This window comes from Neopsephotus bourkii, unplaced genomic scaffold (assembly GCF_033783945.1).
Source record: "Neopsephotus bourkii isolate Nb327-2 ecotype Australia unplaced genomic scaffold, CSIRO-AGI_Nbou_v1 NB_1767, whole genome shotgun sequence".
In the NCBI taxonomy this organism is placed as follows: Eukaryota; Metazoa; Chordata; class Aves; order Psittaciformes; family Psittacidae; genus Neopsephotus; species Neopsephotus bourkii.
In genome coordinates, this window is record NW_026902241.1 from 6,812,719 (window position 1) to 6,835,854 (window position 23,136).

The following is a 23,136-nucleotide window of genomic DNA, read 5'->3' on the forward strand; positions in this document are numbered from 1 at the left end:
CTATTAGAAAGATTATAGCACATGTTCATGACACAAGTGTAACAGTGACCCTCAACTCAAGCTATCATTCCAGTTAAAAGTACGTATTGTAGGGGAACTATCCATGGCATTCCATAAGCAAAATCAAATGCGGGGGGGGGGGGGGGATGGGGGGAGAAAAAAATAAAAGAAAAAAATCACAACATGAGATCCTAAAAATATCTAATAGTTCCTAAAACACTTCTCCTTTGGTTGCTAAACTGGCACCATTATTTTCTAGTCTCCATTCAGAGAAATTCTAAAAGTTTGTCACTTTGCTTCCTTAAGATTATATTCATAAAAATGAGAAATAGAAATACTTATGCAGAAAGATTACCGACACACTGAAAAAAAGTGCAACACAGAGGAGTGATCAGTCATCCAGATAGCCAAAACTTTCTCCTAGGATCCCATTCTCCCTTAACTTGATTACTGCTGTATGAATCATATTTCATTGTCAAAGCCCTTTGCAACCTGTTTCTACTACTACTTTCACCTCTTATTCACTACAGAAATGCTGACCTGCCACTGTTAACTATCTAGAGCCCATCTTCTAAATTCTTAACACAGTTTTGGGTCTTGTCCTATATTTTTGTTGAGATGCTTCAAAAAAAAAACTCCAAGAAGTTGCCCCAGTACATTCCTTAAAATTCAGTTTTCATTATTTTTTTTTCACCCTCCTGTAATACTTACTGAAAACTAAAGAACACGACACTCTCCTTGTACCAACACTGGTTCTCAGCTGACCCAGTAGTAAACATGTGTCAGGTGAATGAATGCTAGGTCAACGAAAACAAACTAAAACACCCCCCCACACACACCTTAAATAAGTGGGGATTTTCACAACCCAGGTCAGTAACTACCCTTCTCTGGAGTCAAATGAATATCCATGTCTAATCAGTGAATACAGGGTTGGGGAGTAAGGGAGAAGCAAAGGCAGGGGAATGTTCTCCTTTAGGCAACGCTCAACTGCCCTATTCACCACCACTTTTACATGTGACTCAGCAATTTACAGTCAAGCAACACAATGAAGCAATGCTCCCTTAGTTACACCCTTGTAACTTCTGTGTCACCACATTGTGAATCAGCTCAGGGAACTGATCCAGATTAAAAGGAAACTATTTCTTCTGGATCATTTTTTGACTTTACAGAGTGCCTGAAGCAGAATAAAGCCACTAAGAAAATGTGAACACAGAAAAAAACAAGGGAATAGGAAGTGACAAAACCAGGCACAAATCTGGATATACATAAAGTCTTGTAAGCTTGAGGTAAAAGGCAGTACAGAAGCTGTCCACAGAAACGCTTTCATCTATAGCAAACTCCTTTGGCAACTGGCTGACAAAAGACAGTAAGTGTGACACAGGTCCTTCAAGCAGCTGATATTGAGCTCATTTAATTTGTAGCTCTGTTATAAATATGGAAAGGAGCATGAATATGGCTCCCCAAAGGTTAGTAATTTGCGCAAGGATTCCTATCTTGCATCAGTCGGAATGCAGACATATAGTGTTCTCTATTCAAAACAAAAAACACCAACTTAAACACTCCTTCTTTTGTATAATTATTTTAATTATTAAAATAAAATTAAATCAATTTCTATAGAGAAGTTTCCCCAAAGTCCTTAACGGAAGAGCCAAGCAGCAAGCAATATAAATAAACTGTAAATGTAAAAAACCCCAATATACCCATAAATGAAAAAAACGCCACTCAGGTATCATTCTGGCAACTTCACTTAGAAGCGAAGCCCATTAGAGAACAACCTTCTAAAAACATTTATAAAAGCAACAGTCATCTTTACCATTTACCTTCATAAATACTTTTAAAGATAAACCCAAGAATTAAAATCCCAGAAGCACTTAAGAACACACTGCAATGCCATGCAAGTGGCAGCTGCCATGGACTTTCCAGATAAATTTGTCCACAGAATTTCTACACAAGTGGACTGCAACATAATTAACTTGATGTTGAATACTCTAAATGCGGATTTCACACTGATGAAAATAAACAGTTACATATTTTGAAGGCCTTCCTCAAGGAATAACCTCTTACTGAAAATAAGCATATACTTTTTTTTTTTTCTTCAGGTAATATGCTAGCACTCAGAGATACATTTATAAGCAAATCTTTCTCCACAAATCTCTGTTCAGTCAACAAAAATCTAACAAGGTAGGAGAATGTAATAACAAGCAGGATGGAAAATCATATGAAGATTATTAAAAGCCAGCAATACAAGTAAATCGTCTAACCTCTTCTGGAGCAGTAAGTGCTACAGAGAAAGATCTGCCACAGCAAACCATCTTCCAGCAGAAGGAAAGTTCAAAAAAGAACCACAAGCACAGTCTTAACACTTAGAGGAAGATGGAGTAGAAAGGTCCACCTCTTTCACTGGACAAAAAATAAGAACAAAAGCAGAGAAGAATAGGAAAGAAAAAACAGTAATACTAACGTATTAATCAGGTTTATTCTTCCTATTTCACAGCACAAGAACTAAGGAACATAAAAAAAAGGTGATGGGAAATTATAAATTAATTAAAGGAATTGTCATGTATTGAACAATTATATTACAGAATTCCTTGGCACAAAGACCCAGGAGGACATAGAGCATTTCCAAAAATATGACGCTAAAACATTTTGGAAAGTATGCCATGTCCTTCATAGGATAAGTCTTTAAATACGTCAAAAACCTGCACACAGATTACACATATTATTTCACCCTTCCCATCCTGCCCCCAATATCACCATGTCATTCCTAACTCAGAAATGCTTAGAGGAGACCTCTGAGAAAGCAGGAAATCAGACTAAGTCTCCATATCATACAGTTTAAAGACAATCCTTACATCTCCAGGGTCTGACTTTTTCTTTCCCACTTCCCCCAAGAGGTTGCTACTTAAATCATTTAAGGTTGCAACTCATGTAAAACTGTGTTTATAAATATGCAACTAATTTCATAATTAATATTCACAAACATTTCCATCTGCCACAGTGAAAATCAAATTATACTTCCTCAGCCATATAAATATTATCTTTATGAGCTGTAAGTAAACATTTAGAATTCAGTATGAGGGCCAGAGGCATCAACTCTTAACCACACGGGCAATCCCTCACGTACACTCAACTTTTCAAAAGCATTCAAAACCAAACACACAGTGCAGTTCTGTAAAAACATGTATAGAATCACAGAATAGTTAGGGGTGGAAAGGACCTTAAGTTCAACTAGTTCCAACCCCCCTGCCATGGGCAGGGACACTTCACACTAAACCATGTCACCAAAGGTTCTGTCCAACCTAGCCTTGAACACTGCCAGGGATGGAGCATTCACAACTTCCTTGGGCAACCCATTCCAGTGCCTCACCACCCTAACAGGAAAGAATTTCCGCATATCCAATGTAAACTTCCCGTGTTTAAGTTTTAACCTGTTACCACTTGTCCTGTCACTACAGTCCCTAATGAAAAGTTCATCCCCAGTATCCCTATAGCCCCCCTTCAGATACTATGAGGTCTCCACACAGCCTTCTCCAGGCTCAACAGCCCCAACTTTCTCAGATGATCTTCATATGGGAGGTGCTCCAGTCCCCTGATCATCCTCGTGGCCCTCCTCTGGACTTCCTCCAACAGATCCATGTCCTTTTTATGTTGAGGACACCAGAACTGCACACAATACTCCAAGTGAGGTCTCACAGGAGCAGAATAAAGGGGCAGGATCACCTCCTTTGACCTGCTGGTCACACTCCTTTTGATGCAGCCCAGGCTACGGTTGGTTTTCTGGGGTGTAAGCATATGCTGCCAGCTCATGCTCATTTTCTCATTCACCAACACCTGCAAGTCCTTCTCTACAGGGCTGCTCTGAATCTCTTCTCTGCCCAATCTGTAGCTGTGCCTGGGACTGCTTCGACCCAGGTGCAGGACCTTGCACTTGTCATGGTTAAACTTCATAAGGCTGGCATCAGCCCACCTCACAAGCATGTCAAGGTCCCCCTGGATGACATTCTTTCCCTCCAGCGTATCAACCGAACCACACAGCTTGGTGTCATCGGCAAACTTGCTAAGGGCGCACTCAATTTCACTGCCCACGTCACTGACAAAGATGTTTAATAAGACCGGTCCCAACACTGATCCCTGAGGGACACCACTCGTTACTGGTCTCCAGCTAACACTGAGCTATTGACCACAATTCTTTGCATGCTGCCATCCAGCCAGTTCTTTACTCACCGAGTGGTCCACCTACCAAACTGATGTCTGTCCAATTTAGAGACAAGGAAGTCATGTGGGACAGTGTTGAACATTTTGTAGAAGTCCAGCTAGATAATGTCAACTGCTCTACCCCTGTCCATCAGTTCCGTAGCCCCATCATAGAAGGCCATCAAATTGGTCAGGCAGGAATTCCCCTTAGTGAAGCCATGCTGGCTGTCAGCAAGCACCTTGTTGTTTTTCATGTGCCTTAGCATGCCTTTCAGGAGAATCTGCTCTAAGGTTTTGCCAGGCACAGAGGTGAGTCTCACTTGTCTGTAATTCCCAGGGTCATCCATTTTCCCCTTCTTGAAAATGGGGGTTATATTTCCCTTTTTCCAGTTGTTGGGAACTTCACATGACTGCCATGATTTTTCAAATATGATGGACAGTGGCTTGGCAACTTCATTTCTCAGCTCCTTCAGGAATTTCATCAGGTCCCATGGACTTGTGCATGTTCAGGTTCTTAAGATAGTCTCGAACCAGATCCTCTCCTACAGTGGGCCCAAGGTCTTCATTCTCACAGTCCCTGTGTCTGCCTTCCAAGACTTGGATGGTGTGGTCAGAGCATCTGCCAGTGAAGACTGAGATAAAGAAGTCATTAGGAACCTCAGCTTTCTCCAAATCCAGGGTAGCCAGCTCTCCTGATAGCTTCCAGAGGGGGCCTAAACTGCTCCTAATCTGTCTTTTATTTGCAATGCAATTATAGAATCCTTTCCTGTTACCTTTCACATCCCTGGCCAAGTTTAATTCTAACAGAGCCTTAACTTTCCTAACCTGGTTGCTAGCTTCATGGACAACATCCTTGTATTTTTCCCAGGCTGCCTGTCCTTGCTTCCACCCTTTATAAGCCTCTTTTTTCTTCCAAAGTTTCCTCAGCAGCTCCTTATCCATCCAAGGAGGTCTCCTGGCCCTCCTGCTGCACTTCCTTCTAGTCGGGATGCAACACTCCTGAGCTTGAAGCAGGTGATCCTTGAATATGAACCAACAGTCTTGGGCCCCCCTGCCCTCTAGGGCTTTTTCCCATGGAACCTTACTAAGCAGGTTCATGAAGAGGCCAAAGTCTGCTCTCTTGAAGTCCAGGCAGTGAGCTTGCTGCATGCTCTTCTCACTGTCCTGAGGATCTCAACCATCTCATGATCACTACAACCAAGGTCACATTTCCAACCAGCCCTTCCCTGTTGGTGAGCACGAGGTCAAGCACCTCTCCTTGTTGGCTCCTTTATTAGTTGCAGAAGAATGTTATATACTATAGCAAGGTGTCAAGTTAATAGAGACAACACTGCAAGATGAAAGATGGTAGAATACCTGACCCTCTGTGCTTTCCTTAAGCCAAGCTCTTCATTTAAAATATTCTTTGTTACATAAAAAAGGTCTATTTAGCAAGAAAACTGAATAAGATTCCATTAGGAACAGACCAGTTACATAAATAATTAGACAGACTGAAAATACCATATACATAATTTCTTTTAACTTTCCTTTTAGCTGTTGTGAAACTGAAAGAAAAAGAACATTTCCCAAATACTTGTGTTCATACACATATAATTTGAAAATATTATGTCTAGTTGAAAGATCCATAGGATTCTTGGTCACTTTTGAGATGTTTATTATAAAAAACAATAAACATTTCAACAACAAATGCATGCTTTTCAATTTGATCAGGTCTTAGATATACAGCAACTGCAACACCCACACTCAAGGTGAAACAGCGAGTCTAAGGAAGGCAAGGAGTTCTTGAAATACAAGCACGTATTTTACATTTTACAGATTTTACTTTAAATAATCCACAGAAATGAGAAAGTGAAAGCAAGATGAAATGTGTCACGAGATGCCAGGACTACAAAATGGATCTTGTGATTTGTGGGACTCCCCAGATAAGCACCCATCTTGTCAAGATTAAAAACCCCACTTCTGAAACAACCCATTCACGTGTCATACCAGCATTAGATGGTACAGAAGCCAAATCAAGGACCAAAGGGTCAAACGTCCACCATGACTAAGCTTAAACTGCTTTTTCAGAGCATCCCCAACAAGTACCATGAAAGCGAACACCACCATGTATGTATACAAGGCAAGGACAAAAAAACACCACAGATCACATAAACCCAACCCAGAAATATTTACAATTGAGGGGCAATAAAAAAACAACTTTAAAACGACCTCAGTCACTAACCCTGGGCACGCCGCTTTACCCACCAGAGGGGTAAAGAAGAGCACTGACACCTTGACACTTTCGACCCCGCGCCCTCTGCACGCCCTGCCAAGCGCACCAAGCGCTTTGAACAGAGGGGCGGTAACGAAATAAGGAGGTGCTGAAGACATCACCCAGGCAGCGACCCCTGGGAACCGCAAGCAGCAGGCGTCCCCTCCCCTCCCGCAGCGTGGTCCCAGGTGGCCCACCCCACTGAGGCATCAGGGCAGGCGGCGCGGGCGGACACGCCGACGGGGACCAAGGTGAGGCAAGACAGCCCAAGCCACCCCCTTTCGCCGAAGCGCCCGCAGCTGCCGCGCCGGCAATGGCGCGGACAGGAAAGGGCGGTTCTGCATCCGGGCTCGCTCACTCACCTATCATGGCGGCGATGGCGGGGGAAGCCGGCAGGGTGTGGAAGGAGAGGCGCGCGCGCACCCTCACGTACATATACGTACGCCGCGCGCGTGCACACGCACCCTTGCCGGCCGCGCGAGCGGCGCGGGGGGGGAGGGACACAGCAGGCGGCATGCGCACAAGACCCAGGGCCCCCTGGGTAACGTAGTTCTCGGTTCTTCACACCGCCAGTTTCTCCTCACGTCACCACTTCTCCCGCCCACCCCCCCCGGGTTAATGACTTCGTGTTAACTGCTGTCGAGTTGCCCCGCTTTTTGAGTGCACCTGCTGGTGGGCAGCGCGGGGGGAGCGTTGCCATTGGGGTACCTCTGGTTAACCCCGTACTTCCCCACGCGCGCGTGGCCCCCGCCGGCAGAGGCGGCGGGTTGTTGACGCGTTGCCTAGTGACGGTCGCGACGCCGGGGACGCGTGCTAGCGCCGGTGGTAGCCGGTGGCCGGTGACAGCCGCCGCCCGACCCCGGTGCGGGAACAGCGGCAGTGAGGTGAGGTGGGGTGAGGGTGAGGCGGGTCGGGATGAGCAGGTGGAGGTAGAGGGTTGGGAATGGGCGAGTGGCGGTGCCGAAGGGGACTTTAGGGACAGGGAAAGAGCCTGGAAGGGGGTTGTAGGAGGGTGTCGCTGCCTGGCAGGGGAACAGAGGCAGTTCTACTGCTTTTTCTAACTTAGTGGGTCCGCGCCGTTGATGTTTGTTTCTTTGCTTTCCAGTCTGCGTTTTCCATCTTGCCGTGGTGCAGGCAGGTGGGGAAATGGTAGAGGAGAAAGAGGGCTCGGGCCCTTCAAACCCTGCAGGTGGCAGGAGCCCTCAGCTGCAGGAGCCCCTGGGGCATGTGAAGAAAAACAAGCAGCAGGTCTCCGAGGGATTCACGATTAAAGCCATGATGAAAAACACCGTGGTATGTTTGCTGCTAGCGTAGAAGTGATGTTAATTAATTTGCTGTCATGTGTCCAGGAAGCATAATTGGAGCTGAGGATAAAGCATGTCAGGAAGGTGTGTGAGTTGCTAAAACTTCATCTGGAGTTTGCTGGTTGCTGAATTTGCCTTCAAGCTTTGCAGAAGTATTATTGTAAGGTAACTTTATGCCTGTGGAAATATTGTTGCTTCAACTCCAAGCATATTGATTTGGTACCACAATTCATTTGTGGTGTTTTCTGCTGGCAATGCATGTTCCATTGTATTGACAGCCTGCAGAACTGTGCAAACCTCACATTTATCAAACCTCACTTTTATCAGACCTCACTTTTAGCAAACCTTACTTTTAGCAAACCTCACTTTTAGCTAAATGCTGTCAAATTATACTGTAGTATTATTTGGAAGTGTTTTGATATACTGGCATGCTGTGGTACAAAATTTAATGTGAATGTCACATAGGCTAGCTAAGATCTAGCATATACATTTCTTTTAAAAATAAGCCTAAAAATAATAAAAAGCTTCCACTCAATATAAGAGAACACTAAACTGGAAACAAACTTTAATTCTCGAACTGTTAGTTTAAAGGCAAAGATGAATTGACCCAGCAAGCTTCACTTTCACTAACAGCCCCAACAAATTTAGACGTACATGATTGAAAATACTAGGGTAAAGGCCTTTGAAATTGCTGTATATTGTTTTATTTGGCTACTTTTGTAAGATTTTAGGAATAAAAAAAGTTTCAGCTAGTACAGAATGCAGATATTTGACATGTAAATCTATGAACTAATATGAGCACACCTTATGCTTGAACTCCTCCATTGTATTTTTCTATATTTGGACACAGTTAAAGGTGCAATTGCTTGAAGTAGAAAAAGGAATTTATTTAGATTGCAGTTCCAGATTTTCATCCTTCTGTCCTTCATTTTGGAGTCTACAGTCTGTATGTATTGGAATTAATTCTCAGCCGTTGTTTAAATTCCTCTTTCAAGCTATTGTCAGTACTGTGTGTTGAGAAAGACTTTCTTACCCTTTGCTCTTTTCTAATAAGTCATAGCAAGGTTTTTATCCTAACCATAGAGATAACGTGATTCATTTACATTCTGAAACTTGTGATTTGACATTATATTCATCCACATTCTGTGACTAAAATAACTTTATTTACCTTGTAGCAGTAACAGTTTCTGATCTGATTTTAAGGCATTTTTAAAGCATTGTTTAAAAGAAAAAGGTTTTACCTTTCTATTATATTAGCTCCTTTATTGGCAAAGGCAGTACATTTTGAAGCAAGTAGGTGTCAAATTAAAGGAATGTTTTGATAAACAACTTGGCCAGTAGTATGTCCATCTTGGAGGAACTGCTCCAGTTTAGCAATTCTGTACAACCTATGCATATACTTTAGTGAACACTATGAGTCAATTTAAACTGTCAATGCACTGTCTTCTTCCTGTTTCAGGCTGTTTTTGCTGCCCCTTATTGTGCTCACATTTGTACAATATTAACTGATCAAGAGATGATCCTCCTGAAAAATACTCCAGCCTGTTTAATAGCATCCAACTGCAGCCTTGGGAATTGAGGCAGACAAAGCTGCTGCTACCATGAAGTTCCTCTGCCCTGCCTTCCTCCCCTTCCTAACAGCATGCTTCTGTCTCCCCTTTTGCATCCGTGTTTCTTGCACTACGGAGGAGGCTGTATCAGATCTAACAGCTGTTAACATATGCATGGGGAAGCAGGAATATGTTGTCAGTGCAAGCTGTGTGGGTGGCAGTGTCCCTCTCAGCAACACTGAGGTCTTAATTCATTTAAAATCAATTACAAAACTGAGTTCCAGCAGAGTAATTCTGCAGGCATTTAAGCATTGAAAGGTGTGGTTTTCATCCCTGGACAGTATGAACTTTTGCACTGCTGTGTAGTAAACTGAAGTGGTTAAACCTAGATTAAAAAGAGCTCAGATTTTATTTTTTATTTTTTTTTTTCACGGCAGTAAACTAACAGAAGTTGTGGCTGCTACAGTTCTGCTTGCTTCTGCTGCATATCTGTACCTCCTCCTCTGTGCTAGTGCAGTCACGCAACTGAATTGATGAGGCACTTCAGTTGCATTAGGTCCAAAAATGAAAAGCTTCAGTGCAAGGAGGCTTTTATTTCCCCTCATAAAGTTATGTTCCTTTTCAATTCCATGCTTGTTTTTACTGTAATGATCACATTGGAGTACAATGTAAAAGCCGAATACACAGGAAAAATACTAATGCTTAAGACCATAATGTCTTCTGAAAGCCTGTGTTTCATATTATGTTTTCCAGCTGTGACTTACATGGTTTAATCATACTGCCCTTGTTATATTAAAATACTTTAAAATCAGCCCTCGGTTTTTGCAGATATGGGGAGAAGATGGGGAGAAGTTGGTATTGTTCATGGTTGCAGTGCTAAGGTGATAAGGTTTGCTTGATATGCTCAAGCATGAAGAAATTGTGCTGGTTTGTGTATGAAAATCTGTTGCACACTTGAATCTCTAGTAAGCCTTTTTTTCGTAATTCAGTCAGAATGCTTAAAATAGATAATAAATCATCAGTTAGCCTCAATTTCATGTTTTTGATTGACATTTCAGGATACACTACATAGAAAAATACCTTGGAAGGTTTTAAATTTCATACCTAAAGGAGGTAAACGTAAACTGATTTAAAGCATTGTAATGGTGATGTTTCAAGACTCTTCCACTAACCACTTTTTATGAACTAATGACTAAAATATTCTAACTGGAGACAGTTACAGAGATAATTATCAAATTCTGTCAATTCTTGAATTGGAATGCAACTTTAGACTTTGCAAACTGAAACATATATAAGAGCAAATGGCAGACAATTTTTTTTACATACATGAGAGGAAAGGTCTTAAGTGTTTACATATTTCATACAAGTTAAAATCCTTCGATGGTCTGAGCATGTCCGTATCTTTGTCTGGTATTTCACTAAATGAAGTGGGCCATTTTCAGGTCTTTGGCTGCAAGCATAGGCATTCAGAATAAAAAATTAGCAAATAGCTAATACAAGAGTCTCAGAACAAGATTTTAAGCTGCCAAATTGCTGAGTCAGGAATTATCTAAGGTCAGCATTTCCTACACCTCTAGAACTAGTTGTACAGTTAAATACATTGCAAATGTAAGGTTGACATTATTAATACAACTGAGTAAGCACTTGGGTAGCAGCAACACATACTTAACATCTGAGATCCCTACTGCTGCTAATTCGTATATGGTCTGCTTTTACAAGTTTGCAAGTGAGTACTCGGTGAATTCCCTGAGGAACTGAAGCAGCAGGCCGTGTCTGTAGCTGTCAACCTCTGATGCTGTCGCTTATCTCAGAGTCACCTCTTGTCACTACTATAACTTAAATGACATTGGAAGTTTTAAGTGGGTGAAAGAGACAGGAGAGGTAGCATAGTGGCATTCGCATTAGAGAAATTAGTGGAAGAAAGCTGGGAAAAGAAGAGAGGAATTAAATGTCACTTTCCAGAGTGGGACCTGGATGATCACTAACCCAACATGGGTTTTGCTATGGCTGTGCTCCCCAAACATATGCACTGATATGCTGAAGTCCGTTGTTGCCTTATTACAGGCAGAGAGGGCTGGAGCATGTACCAGAAAAATAAAAGTTTTCTTTCTTTTCCCATTTTATACTTCCAGTTAATATATATGGCTGGTCTATGTTTAACTGAAGTAATCTGGTAAGGCTTTGAAGGGATCAGGAAGGTTTTAGTTTTTTCATGAAATTTTCTTAGCCATTTTAAAATGACAATTGCTGCAAAGCCCAAAAATAGCAAACGATACTGTTGGTACATTGATACAATTTCTAGACAATGCAGTAGAAAAAATACTGTGAAAGACTGAGTGGTTCATCCCAGCAACAGTTGATTCTTTGATATACTTGATGTTCATATAAGCAGTTTGGCATAGTTTTTCATTTTGATAGTGTAGTTACTTTTTTTTTTCCTGGAAAATGTACTACTCTCTTATAACTTCATTTCTTAAATAAAATACATGTCAGGTAAGATGAGGTTATAAAGGTCCAATATGCTGTCACATAGGCTGTGTTGTGGAAGTCTGGTGTTTAATAGTTACGCTCTGACTATGGATACGTTACAAATATTATGCTTATTATAGTTGCACATTTTGGTGTCTGATGTGTGTAAGTACAGGGGATGCATGTAAGTCAAGGACTTGCTCTGGAGAGCAATGCAATTCTAGAGCCAGATAAACCTATATAACTTCAGTCAGGCATCTTACTTGCCAAAATAGTATTCTGGTGCTATAATAAAACCTGTCTGAACTGTGGTAGGATAGCAAACATAATTTAGCTTTTCATATATTTGTGATGGTATTTTTTAATGAACATTTAACAGTTTGTGTGCTTGTGTTTGAAAGCAAAGTTTTTCTTTAAAAAAAAATAGTTACTCTTCATCCATGTTTTCATAGTGTGATGTAAAGATCTTGAGTGAATACAGGTTTGTTTTCAGGTTGATAATAGAAGTGTGTGGTACTGTGTTGTTGAAAGCTAATGTCATTAGCCTGTTTAGGATCCAGACTAGTTGGGGGGGGCCGGGGGAGGGGGTTTTTGTGGGGTTTAGGAGAGAGGGGGATTGTGGTGGAAGACATTTTATTACTTGCCTATAGTAAATAACTGTATCCTGCAGTAAATGCAAAAGTTCTGCACAGTGTGTGACGAAGTTAAAACATATTATAAAATAGACTATAGAAATGACTGTGCAATGAGAACACTTGCATGCCTTGAAGCAAGCATGGCATACTGTTACATTCCTTTGTAACAACCATATGGAGGAAGAATAGCTCTTTAAACTTACATTTTGATGTCTATTTCGTTAGTCATAAGCATAGGCAATACATAATATTCAGCACCAAACCAAAGTTTAGAAGTGTTCTAAATAATACAAGAGCTATGAATTAGTTTACTTATAAGTCTTGTTGCATAATATTGGGGGAGATACTTTATGATCCAAGTTTTCTGTTTCAAGACTAATGTTTGTATACCTTCTTAGAAAAGACTTGTGGTCTGCATTTAAATTTTTACAAAAAATAATTTATGCCCTGGCTTTTCTTACTGTCCTATAGGTAGTGGTTTAATGTGACATTGGCGTTTTATACCGGATGTCTTCTCAGATAAAACAATTTAGGCAAAGGTGCTTGCATACTTTACTGACACTGGTATCCAGAATTTGATAAACCTTGTTTTCCACAGGAGTTAGCATACATTAGTACTTCCCAGAGCAGACCTGTTGATCTCTCTCTGCACTCTTCTCTGCTGCTCCATGCTCACTTTTTCTCTTTACTTACCCTCCAGATGTGTTGGGCTTTTTTTGTATCAGTTAGTTTCTCCTGCAATAATGGTCAACGTTTTTGGTTTTTTGTTTTTTTTCAGGGAGAGCAGTTTCATGTGGCTAGAAACCTTTTAGGCAATGTACTTTTAATGCTTCAACTCAGAACTTATTAAAATACACTAGACATAATTTTTACTGTAATGAAAATCTCAAAGGAATGAGCTAATTAAACATTTAAATTGCAGCTTTGTAAGGTATGGCTGAAAAAAATTTTTTTTTCCTGTGTACATGTACACAGGAAGTGTACAACTAATAGCTGATTTATTTTTTTTACATCTTTTGTACTAACTTAGTGTTTTACTAACTCATTCCCTTCTAATTTTTTTTGCCTGTCATTTATTTTGTCAGGTTTTAGATTAATAGTTTGAGGTCAGAGGAACAATTCATACAATTTGATTTGATCTCCTGTCTAATATAGTCAGTCAAATTGCAACCCTAAGACAATAGTGGCCTCAGAGAGTCCATTTTATCTGTAAATGGTGCCAATGCTTAATTTAACCAATGCAATATGATTAGAAATCTGTAGACCAGACTTATATGTCTTTACCACAAAATAGCCTAATTTCACTGTGTAAATATTTTGGTTAAACAGCCACTTACAGAGAGATACTATCTTTAAAAATCCATGAAAGTTTTAGCATGCTTCAGACTTCTACCTAAAACCTGTTTAAGTCACGATTATTTTATGAGCTTCTAATATGCCTTCAGACATGCATAACATGTATTACTATACTATTATTCAGGACAACAATTAAGTTTTAATAGCATCTGAAGGCTTTTGGTCATCCAATTGTTTATCCAATATGAAGAATTCAGACATTACACTAAAATTGTATAATATCTAACACCTGAAAAAGGCAAAATAAGTTCAGTTGTATCAGTGGAAATGAGTTACACATTTAAGTTTGCATGAGATTTCACAAACTTCTTTCTACTGTCATCTGACAAATGAATCTTTATGTCAGTAATGTTAACTATGTGTCAGCCATTGCCAATACTGTACCTGCCAATAGTATACAACATTTCTGGATATAAATTTTGTTGAGGAAATTGCTGGGTTTTAACAGGGTTACTTTGTTTGAATTGTCATTTTGACTTTTCCCTGTCATGGGATAGAATTGAATTTTTTCTCAGGTTAAATGAGAATAGAAATAGCCCATTACTAGCAATAGAACAATTCTTCCTCTTCTACAGTGTTCCACTAGACAGTAATATCAAAGCATGTATTGAAGGGGTATATTAAAATACATTTGCACATGTAATCACAAAATTGCCGCTAATAAACCAGTCAACTCCAGATTATTTTTTTTTCCCCATGTTTGATGTTCCTTAAGTTGTTCTTTATCAGGTCATCTTAAAGTAGCATTTAGGTGATTATTTGGTGCATTTCATCCTATTTGTTCTTTTGCTTCTGGAAAGTGGAACACTATGAGCTCTTGTTCTTTATGTTATTAAATATTCTTAATTTTTACTAGTTTTAACTTAATACTCTTTTAACATTGATAATTAAAAAGCTTGCCTGATAGCATGTTTAGGCCCAGTGTTTAACCAGCTGCATGGCTAAGCTCTTCTCAACTTGTGAAATATAAGCAAAATGTTTGTACTGATTGCCAAACTGATTTCACTTCCTCTGAAAGCAGCTCTAGTTGAGATGTGCGTATGACCTTATCTGCTTGAAGTCACAGGTTGGAGTTCACACATCAGAGAACCTAGAGACACATCAGCTGACTTCTAACTGAATGCTCTTCCCACTAAATGGGAGGTAGACTCCCTTGTGTAAGAAGTTCTAAAATCTTAATTCACACATTCTTAACTCGTGAGACCTACTGGGCAAAGATAGTTTTGCAGTTGGATTATCAGGATATGCTGCTGGGAAGTGAAATTTGTAGACTTGAAATTTTGTGAACTGCAAAGAGAAATGACCAAAGTTATTACCTCCCAAGCTTGTATTCTAACTCCCAAACAAATATGCAAAAATGGAAATATTATTTAAGGTGACCTTCCCAAAAGGTTTTAGTCTTTGGAAAAGAATTTCCTGGTCTGCATTTTCAATAGGTATATATACCAATTTTATAGTCTTGATTCAAGTGACTAAACTCCAAAGAGGAATGGCAATTCAGATATCCCCCTGTATTCAGCATCCTGTAGATATTTAGTATGTCTTCCTAGTAGTTAATATTTTTTAATTGCTGAAGTAGCTCATTCTCTTCACCAACAGTTGAAGCAGCCTGGGTTCGAAGCCTAATTTAGACTCCTTGAATTGTCCTGATGTTGGGCGCTGGTGTGAATTTCTGGACTGTATTTTTCACTCTGAGTTTGTATCCTGTGACTCAATGGGGCAAAAGTCTTTGATTAGGTATCTAGAAAATACTGTAATGCAAATATTACATTATTATTGTTAGTGTAATACATTCATTATATGGGGGGGATTCTGTAGTATCTCGTACTATCCATGTAGCCTGCATTTTCAGGCTTCTTTATTCTTCCTTTCTGCATTTTGTTTCATGATTTTCTTCATTCCTCTCTGACTTTTAGATGTATGCTGACTTTACTTCAGGGTCCCGTACACCCACTCTTAGAGACAGAGTATTTCATAAAATACCAATTGAAGAAGCTATTATGGCATCTTCTTTTCTTACAAGTTACAAACCATCTGATTAAAATGATCATTTTGCATCATGTTTTTCCAAAGAAAGGAAATAAGATGTGTTTCTGAGGGAGACCTTCATAAATACTGTCATGGTTCTTGTGGTTTTAAAATTACTCTCTAAAGCTGTGTAACATTTGCAGCCAAACCACTGGAAGATTATGCACTACATGAAAACCCTCAAAGTGGAAAAAAACCCATTGCACTAACAAAGGCTGGTATCCTGCAGGGTTAGGTTGGCTTGTTTTGTTTTGTTTGGTTTGGTTTTTTTGATAGATCAGTATCACAAATTAGCTTTTCCTGCTGATATTTAATAAGGTATTTGGTGTCTAATGACATGAGAAACAAGCCATTTGGTTGCAGAACTCTTATCTGTTCTTTTTTATTTCCATAAAACATAAAGGCAACTTTATACTTGAAATCTGCCTTTTTCTGAAATTCAGGTGAAAATGTCCAACAGATACACATTCTTTCGAAATGAAGGCAGTCAAGTGTACACACAGCATAGATGCATAAGCCTTGTTTCCTTATGAAGCTGTTTTAGAAAGGATACCCATATGTATTTATTCTACTTGCCAGGAAAAAAAAAAAAAAGAAGAGATAACAAAGGAACTAAATAAAATTGCAATTTTGCAATATTGCAATATCACAAGTGAATCATGCAAGCAAGAAAAAGATTGATTTCCTTTCAATCAGAAACCATTGCTTGAAGATGAAGCAAAATGTCTGCAAACTTAATAAGTTACATAATTTTATTGCACAAATAAACTATCTCACTCAGACACTAGAGTTCAGGTTTGGAACTACAAAAACATTAGAGACTTCAGTGCTTTCACAGTGAAGTGACTGGTAGTGTCACCAAAGTAGACAGCAGAGTGCATCAGCAGCACAATGCAGAACTTCTTGTCTGAAGGAGATCCTTTTTGTCACTTCATTAGAAAGCTGAAGTTTTCCTATGATTATAGAGGAGAAACATCTGTCCAGCTTTCTGGCTTCCACATTTAATTTGTAGGTGTTGTTGCACATAATTAAAAGTTAAAGAATCTGTTACTAAGCTTTGTAATTAACCACTAAATACATTGTTGTTTATTCAGTCCAGTTGTTTAACCTCCTGATTTTAATTTAATACTAGAAACATTATTTTAATTAAAAAATATTACTTAAGAAACTTTATCAAACTTTACTAAATGTCTTCTGACAACATACCTGTGTTAGCACAGACAAATAATAATCATGTAACACTGTTAGTTTGCAGAGATACAGTCAAGGACTGCAACTGCAAAGCTTCCAGTAAGACTAAACATTCTAATGTATATTGAATAGTTTATTATAGAAAACATTTGTGTAGTATTAATGAAAATCAGCCTTGCAACAATAAATTCTTGAAATAAAATTAACGAAGTGGTAGATAAAAATAACATGTATGGGGGAAACAACTGCCTTGTCTATAAACCCAGTATCTGTGTTCCCATGTGACTGAAAGTAAGACAAGAACTTGAGCTTTATCAATGTCCATTAATATAAAAAATGGGTTTGTAATTTATGTATTCTGTATGAGTAAATCTGTGAGACTGAAGTGTTTTTGCTACTTATGTAGGTAAAGGACAATTTATAAAATGGAAGTACTACTTAATTTCCCAGCTCTTGTGTACAATACTGTGTCTTGGGAAGAATAATAATAGGAGTTCTTCCAGGAAGAGGCATTTTATGGAGAATTACCTTTAGAAAACTTACTTTATTTTAGAGATAAAATGGTATGAATGATAGAGGTAAGATGGTATCATAGGATAATAGATTCTTACCACATTGATAAGAATCCATTTTGCATTTTTTTAAAAAAACATTTATTCAGTGATCTGTAAGTTCAGTTAATAGAGTTATGGTACATAAATATTTAGTGACAACTTTAATTTATCGTAAGATGGTAAATGAAGGTGAAGGCTGTGGTAATTTTCATAGGTTTCAAGAAACCAGAATTTTAGTATTGGCATAGGAATGCATATTGGATACGTAATTTCATTTTCTCAGAGTAGATTGAATCTGTTTTAATTCAGTGTTCTAAAGAGGTTCATATACTACATTAAAATATTACTTCTTAATGACTAGATATGCTTCTTATGTGCTACCAAAAACTGACAAGAAACTGATAGCTGAACACTTTGACTATGAAGAGTACAGAGTATGGAACAGGTATCAATATGTCTTTTTTCTTTTGCTTTTACGAGTCATGCTGCCTACTTTCTCAGGACAGTATGATTTTCTGTTTGTGCTGAAACCAAAACTTGGCTATCAAAATATAATTTTTAATCTCAAAAAAAAAAAAAAAGCTTTTGCTAAAGGTTTAAGTAAAAGTTTTGATATTTTCAGAATTAGTATACAAAAACCTTAATGGAACGTAAAAAAAAGAAAAAAGGCAAAATCTTCCCATTTTCACTTTGGTGAAAAGAAACCACTGTTCAGAATTGTCTTGAAGATGACTGATAGGAATTGACCTATCCAGTTCAGGGTGACCGACTCATTTCTGCCAGTCTCCCAGGCAAGTCAGCAGCACATGCTGATCTTTAGTGTCAAGCACTGCTGATAGTTCTAATGAAGTAAGCATGGATATCTTCCTCTTAGCTGCGCCAGAGAGGAAATAAGTTCACAAGCAAAACAAATGAACTATGAAAGCTGTTACCAAGTCTGAAAGCCTGACTGCCCAGATTGAGGTCACTAGCAGAGAATTCAAATTATGTGAAATGTTGGTTTGTTTTTAATTAATTATTTTTTATGATAATTTTTACCCAAAAATAAAATGCTGTATTATGTAGTAGCTGAACAGAACATTCGAACTAAATGATTCTTTTAACCTAAGCATTAGCAACTAATTTTTCATGTTGGTTTAAAAAATATGATTTAGATTCAGATTATGTTCAGATTACATTAGGCTGCTCAGGGTTTGTCCAGATGGGCTTTGATTGTCTTCAAGAATGGAGATTCTACATCATGTTTGAATAACCTGTTCAAATGACTGCCTTCATTGTGAAAAAGTTTTTTGTACTGTCTAGTCAGAATTTTCTTTATTGTACTTTGTGATCGTTGCCTCTTCTCTTTTTGTTGTGCATCTCTGGGAAGAGCTTCACTCATCTCTGCTGTGCTCTCATGCTGAGTAACTGCAGACAGCAATGAGAAATCTTGTTAAGCTTCCTCTTCTTCAGCTTGAACAAACTGTTTCTCTCAGCCTCTCCTCAGGATCCGTGCTCCAGCCCTCTCTTCATATTGGTGGCCTTCCACCAGCCTTACTCCAATATATCAGTATCTGTCTTGTACTGGGGAGTCAGAAATGTGACCTAAATACAGTCTTACATAAAATAAATGGGACTGCTGAATTCCTGCAATGCGTTTGATAAAGCCCAGGATGCAGTTATCTCTGTCATAAGGGTATACAACTGTTCATTTTGTTGTTCACAGGGATCCCCAAGAGCTTTTCTGCTAAACTGCCTAATCTTTTCTGCTACATTCCTGGCCTGAACTGGTCCAGTGCAGAACTTTGCTTTTACTATTGCTGAACTTTGAAATTCCTGTCAAGATATTTGCAAATGCCCCTCCAAATTTGATGTTGTTCGCAAGGTCTCTTCTCAGGATACATTCTGTCCCATAGTCATAGAATCATAGAATCATAGAATAGTTAGGGTTGGAAAGGACCTTATGATCATCAAGTTCCAACCCCCTGCCATGGGCAGGGACACCTTGCTCTAAACCATATTACCCAAGGCATCGTCCAACCTGGCCTTGAACACTGCCAGGGATGAAGCATTCACAACCTCCCTGGACAACCTATTCCAGTGCCTCACCACCCTAACAGGAAAGAATTTCCTACTTATATCCAGTCTAAACTTCCCCTGTTTAAGTTTTAACCCATTACACCTTGTCCTACTACTACAGTCCCTAATGAAAAGTCCATCCCCAGTATCCCTATATGCCCCCTTCAGATACTGGAAGGCTGCTATGAGGTCTCCACGCAGCCTTCTCTTCTCCACGCTGAACAGCTCCAAATTTCTCAGCCTACCTTCATATGGGAGGTGCTCCAGCTTCTTGAGATGTTAAATGGCTCAGTACTGAACCCTGAAGAATGCTTCAACCCTGTAGTGGGTCAGCTAACTTCTATTCTTCAGGCCCAACAGTCCACCATTTTCCACCCTCATTGTGGTCAGTTCCTCATGGAACTTACTTGAAGTGATTGGGATGTAGACTGCCAAATGGCATTAGATGCCATGCTACACATTTATGGGATGTCTCCATCTCATTAAGAACATGGGTCATGCATAAACTCATTTCTAAATCAACTCCCTGATCCTTGAGAATAAGAATCAACTGACTCACTACTTTTATATCATCTTTTACTATATTTTAATATAATCTCATACTGTACCATTTCTTGAAGAGGCAAGTCACATATCCTAGTGTGATGAATATAAAGACTATAAATCTGACTTTTTTATATCACAATTATTGCTCTATAATAAGTGTATCTTATATCTATTCTTACTCCTGAAACTGTGCATGCCTTTCTATACTTATTATATACTTATATATCTTATATATATACTTATTATATAAAACTTCAATTTAAAAAAAATATATACAATAATATTTCCATGATGCAAGAAGGATTAGCAATATAATTAGTATTAATAGGGCCACACAGATTTTACTATGCATTTCTAGATTATGTAGATTTCCGGTTATGCAATACAAGTACAATTTTGGCATTCTGACGGCACTAATAAATATTACTATGCAGTGTATGAAATGCTTTCACAGTTTTGCGGCATTTGAATACTAGCTATTTTTCACTCCAGGATCTAGGCTGGAAGGAACTTGTAAATGATTGGCTTTTCTGTGTGGAGAAATACAGATGGGTACCTGCTACTTAGCTATATTATTGTAATGATATTTGATGGTGATTAGAATAATGTTGCCTGAATATACTGTTATATTGGTAAGTTAGAACAAAGCTAGATTAATAAATTGACCAACATCATTGGAAAATTGAGTTTTCAGGCGTCAGGTAAAGCAGACCTACTTTATTAAACTCTGTAGAAGGAAGATAACTCCAGAAAGTGGCTCTGGTATCTCCTTCTTTCTCCTTAATGAAAGAAAGCTTATATGTGTAACCTCTCAAGTTTAATGTACTATTGTATATCTTGGCTTCTGTTGATTTTTTTCTTTGGAAGTTGACCTTTTGCTTTGCGTCATCTTTCTGAACATGATTTCATTAGAATTTTATAAAATCTGTCATTTATAGGAACATAAGTAGAAAAAATGCGGAAAAGATTGGTAACCAGTCTTTTTTCTGTAACAAACCTAGGGGAAGAATTACTTACTCTTTTTCTATCATTACAGTCTTGACTTTTTGTGATAGCCTGACTTGATTAGGTATAAAAAGTAGCAGTCTTCTGTATAACGTTTCAGCACTGTATAATCATATTAGCTGTTCTTTCATTACTATTTCAGTGGTTATAGTAAGATGGTGGCAGTGTATAGTGGACATTTGGTTTGCTTTTGACCAAAAGGACTGCAGTTACAAGTGAGCAGGGGTATAACTGAGCAACAAATTACAGTGAATATGAATTAAACAAAGCATCCCTAGAGCTACATGGCAGAAGCCAAGTGTTACTAATTCTCCAAGTTATTACCTCATAATAACTAGCATCCTGAAGATGTTCTTCTGTTATTAAATTCTTGAAGACTAAGTGTTTCTATGAAATACTGAATAACATTTTTCACAGCGTGTGATTCACATTCAGGACTTTATCTCTGGTAATCAGATCACATTGCATAAAAAAATGTTTATGTGCTTGAATCAAGCAGAACTGGGAGGAAGTATCATATTTTTATTTCTTTTGAAATAATATTTAGAAGAAAAATGCATCAAGCAACTTTTCTGCATGTTTAATGGATCACATCATACAGACTTCTGGAATTGCATGGTTGTCAGAAAATTATTCAGTAAAGGGAAAGGCCAGTGGTTAATCTTTTTTAATTTTACCATCTTTCCAAAATCCTCTACATTTTATTTTAAAAAGTTATGTTCAAATTTCTAATGCAATTTCAAACTTACCTCCAAATCAGTAAAATAATAATGTTTAAATCCTATGGTTTGAAGTTCCTATTATAAAATATCATTGCATTTAAGCAGTTGTTTAGATAATGATCCATTCCATTTTATTATAGGCTAATATATAAGAATTAACTCTAACCACTGGAAAAAAATTAAGGGAAGTCAATCATAATGATGGCTTGTGTGGTAACTCAGAACTAAGTAGAGACACCAGCCTACCGCAGCAAACAGTAATCATGTATATACAACTTTATCTACTGTTGTGAATAAGGTAAAATGTAAGTAGGCCTAAAAAAGCCTAATATTCTATTACAGAATGTTAAGATGTTAGAGCTTCTGTCTGTATTTTCTCCAAATGTTGCCAAGGAATTAGGTCTTTTTCTTTAAATCTTAAAAAATGATATTAAGTTTTGAGATTATTTATAAAAACTTCAGCATGATAAATAAAAATGTATCCTCTTTATCAAAATATTCATTTTAATTATACTCAAAGTAACATGAATATATTTACTATAATGTAACATAATATATTTACTATAATGCTCTTTCTTTTAGTAATGTTTGCCTTATCACTTACTATGCTTCTACAGGATTTATGTGGTGGGTATAGAGTTCCATCAGAGTTTGCATTTTTAAGGCTTTTACACAAGTATTTAATGAAAAAAATGAAAGTAAGATACATGGAAGCTGTTACTTTCCTGTGCTTCATAAATTTGATTTCAGCATGAGCAAGAATGTGAAACTTCATGCTGCTGTAGCATGAAGTTCAGTACAGGTAGGCTTCTGAAGTTAGTACTGGAGAATCGAATGAACACTTTTGTGCCAGAAACTGCATTTCTATTGACGGTTCCACTACCTGTGTCAGCTCAGTGAATGCTGGTACAGGGTGTGCTTACATGTGTTGGGATAATCCTTCTCACAGTGGAGCACCTTCACAACACAGGTCTACCTGATTTTTAATACATGTCTAGTTATGTTTAATATGGTGTGTTTTAATATATAGAATATGTTGCTAAATTATAAATACATGTAGTTATGCAGACACTTGATACAGATGCCTGTATAAATAGATTTGTGTTTAATTTAAAAACCAAACTAAGGCATTTTCAAACACAAGTCAGAAAATGCGTATGCAATCTTAAAGCAAATTTATCATTATTTATTACCGTAGCTACATAACTAATTATGTTGTATAGATGCGCAGAGATAATTATTAAGTATTTTAAAGATGTTAATCTTTTAGCAT

At 38.2% G+C, this 23,136-nt stretch overlaps 2 protein-coding genes across 7 annotated transcripts in view; one reads left to right on the forward strand and one right to left on the reverse strand.

The window, feature by feature from the left end:
* Window positions 1-6,916, reverse strand: part of PRKN (parkin RBR E3 ubiquitin protein ligase) — a 722,549-nt gene extending 715,633 nt beyond the window's left edge. For all 3 annotated transcript variants that reach the window (XM_061378740.1, XM_061378739.1, XM_061378741.1), the window contains exon 1: window positions 6,808-6,916. In XM_061378740.1, coding sequence (XP_061234724.1) covers window positions 6,808-6,880 — 73 coding nt within the window. In that variant the 5' untranslated portion in view covers window positions 6,881-6,916. The remainder of the gene's footprint in view (window positions 1-6,807) is intronic.
* A 199-nt stretch (window positions 6,917-7,115) lies between these two features.
* The window catches only part of PACRG (parkin coregulated), a 238,081-nt gene continuing 222,060 nt past the window's right edge, over window positions 7,116-23,136 (forward strand). For all 4 annotated transcript variants that reach the window (XM_061378751.1, XM_061378752.1, XM_061378755.1 and 1 more), the window contains exons 1-2: window positions 7,116-7,329; window positions 7,551-7,738. In XM_061378751.1, the coding sequence (XP_061234735.1) occupies window positions 7,592-7,738 (147 nt within the window). In that variant the 5' untranslated portion in view covers window positions 7,116-7,329; window positions 7,551-7,591. The remainder of the gene's footprint in view (window positions 7,330-7,550; window positions 7,739-23,136) is intronic.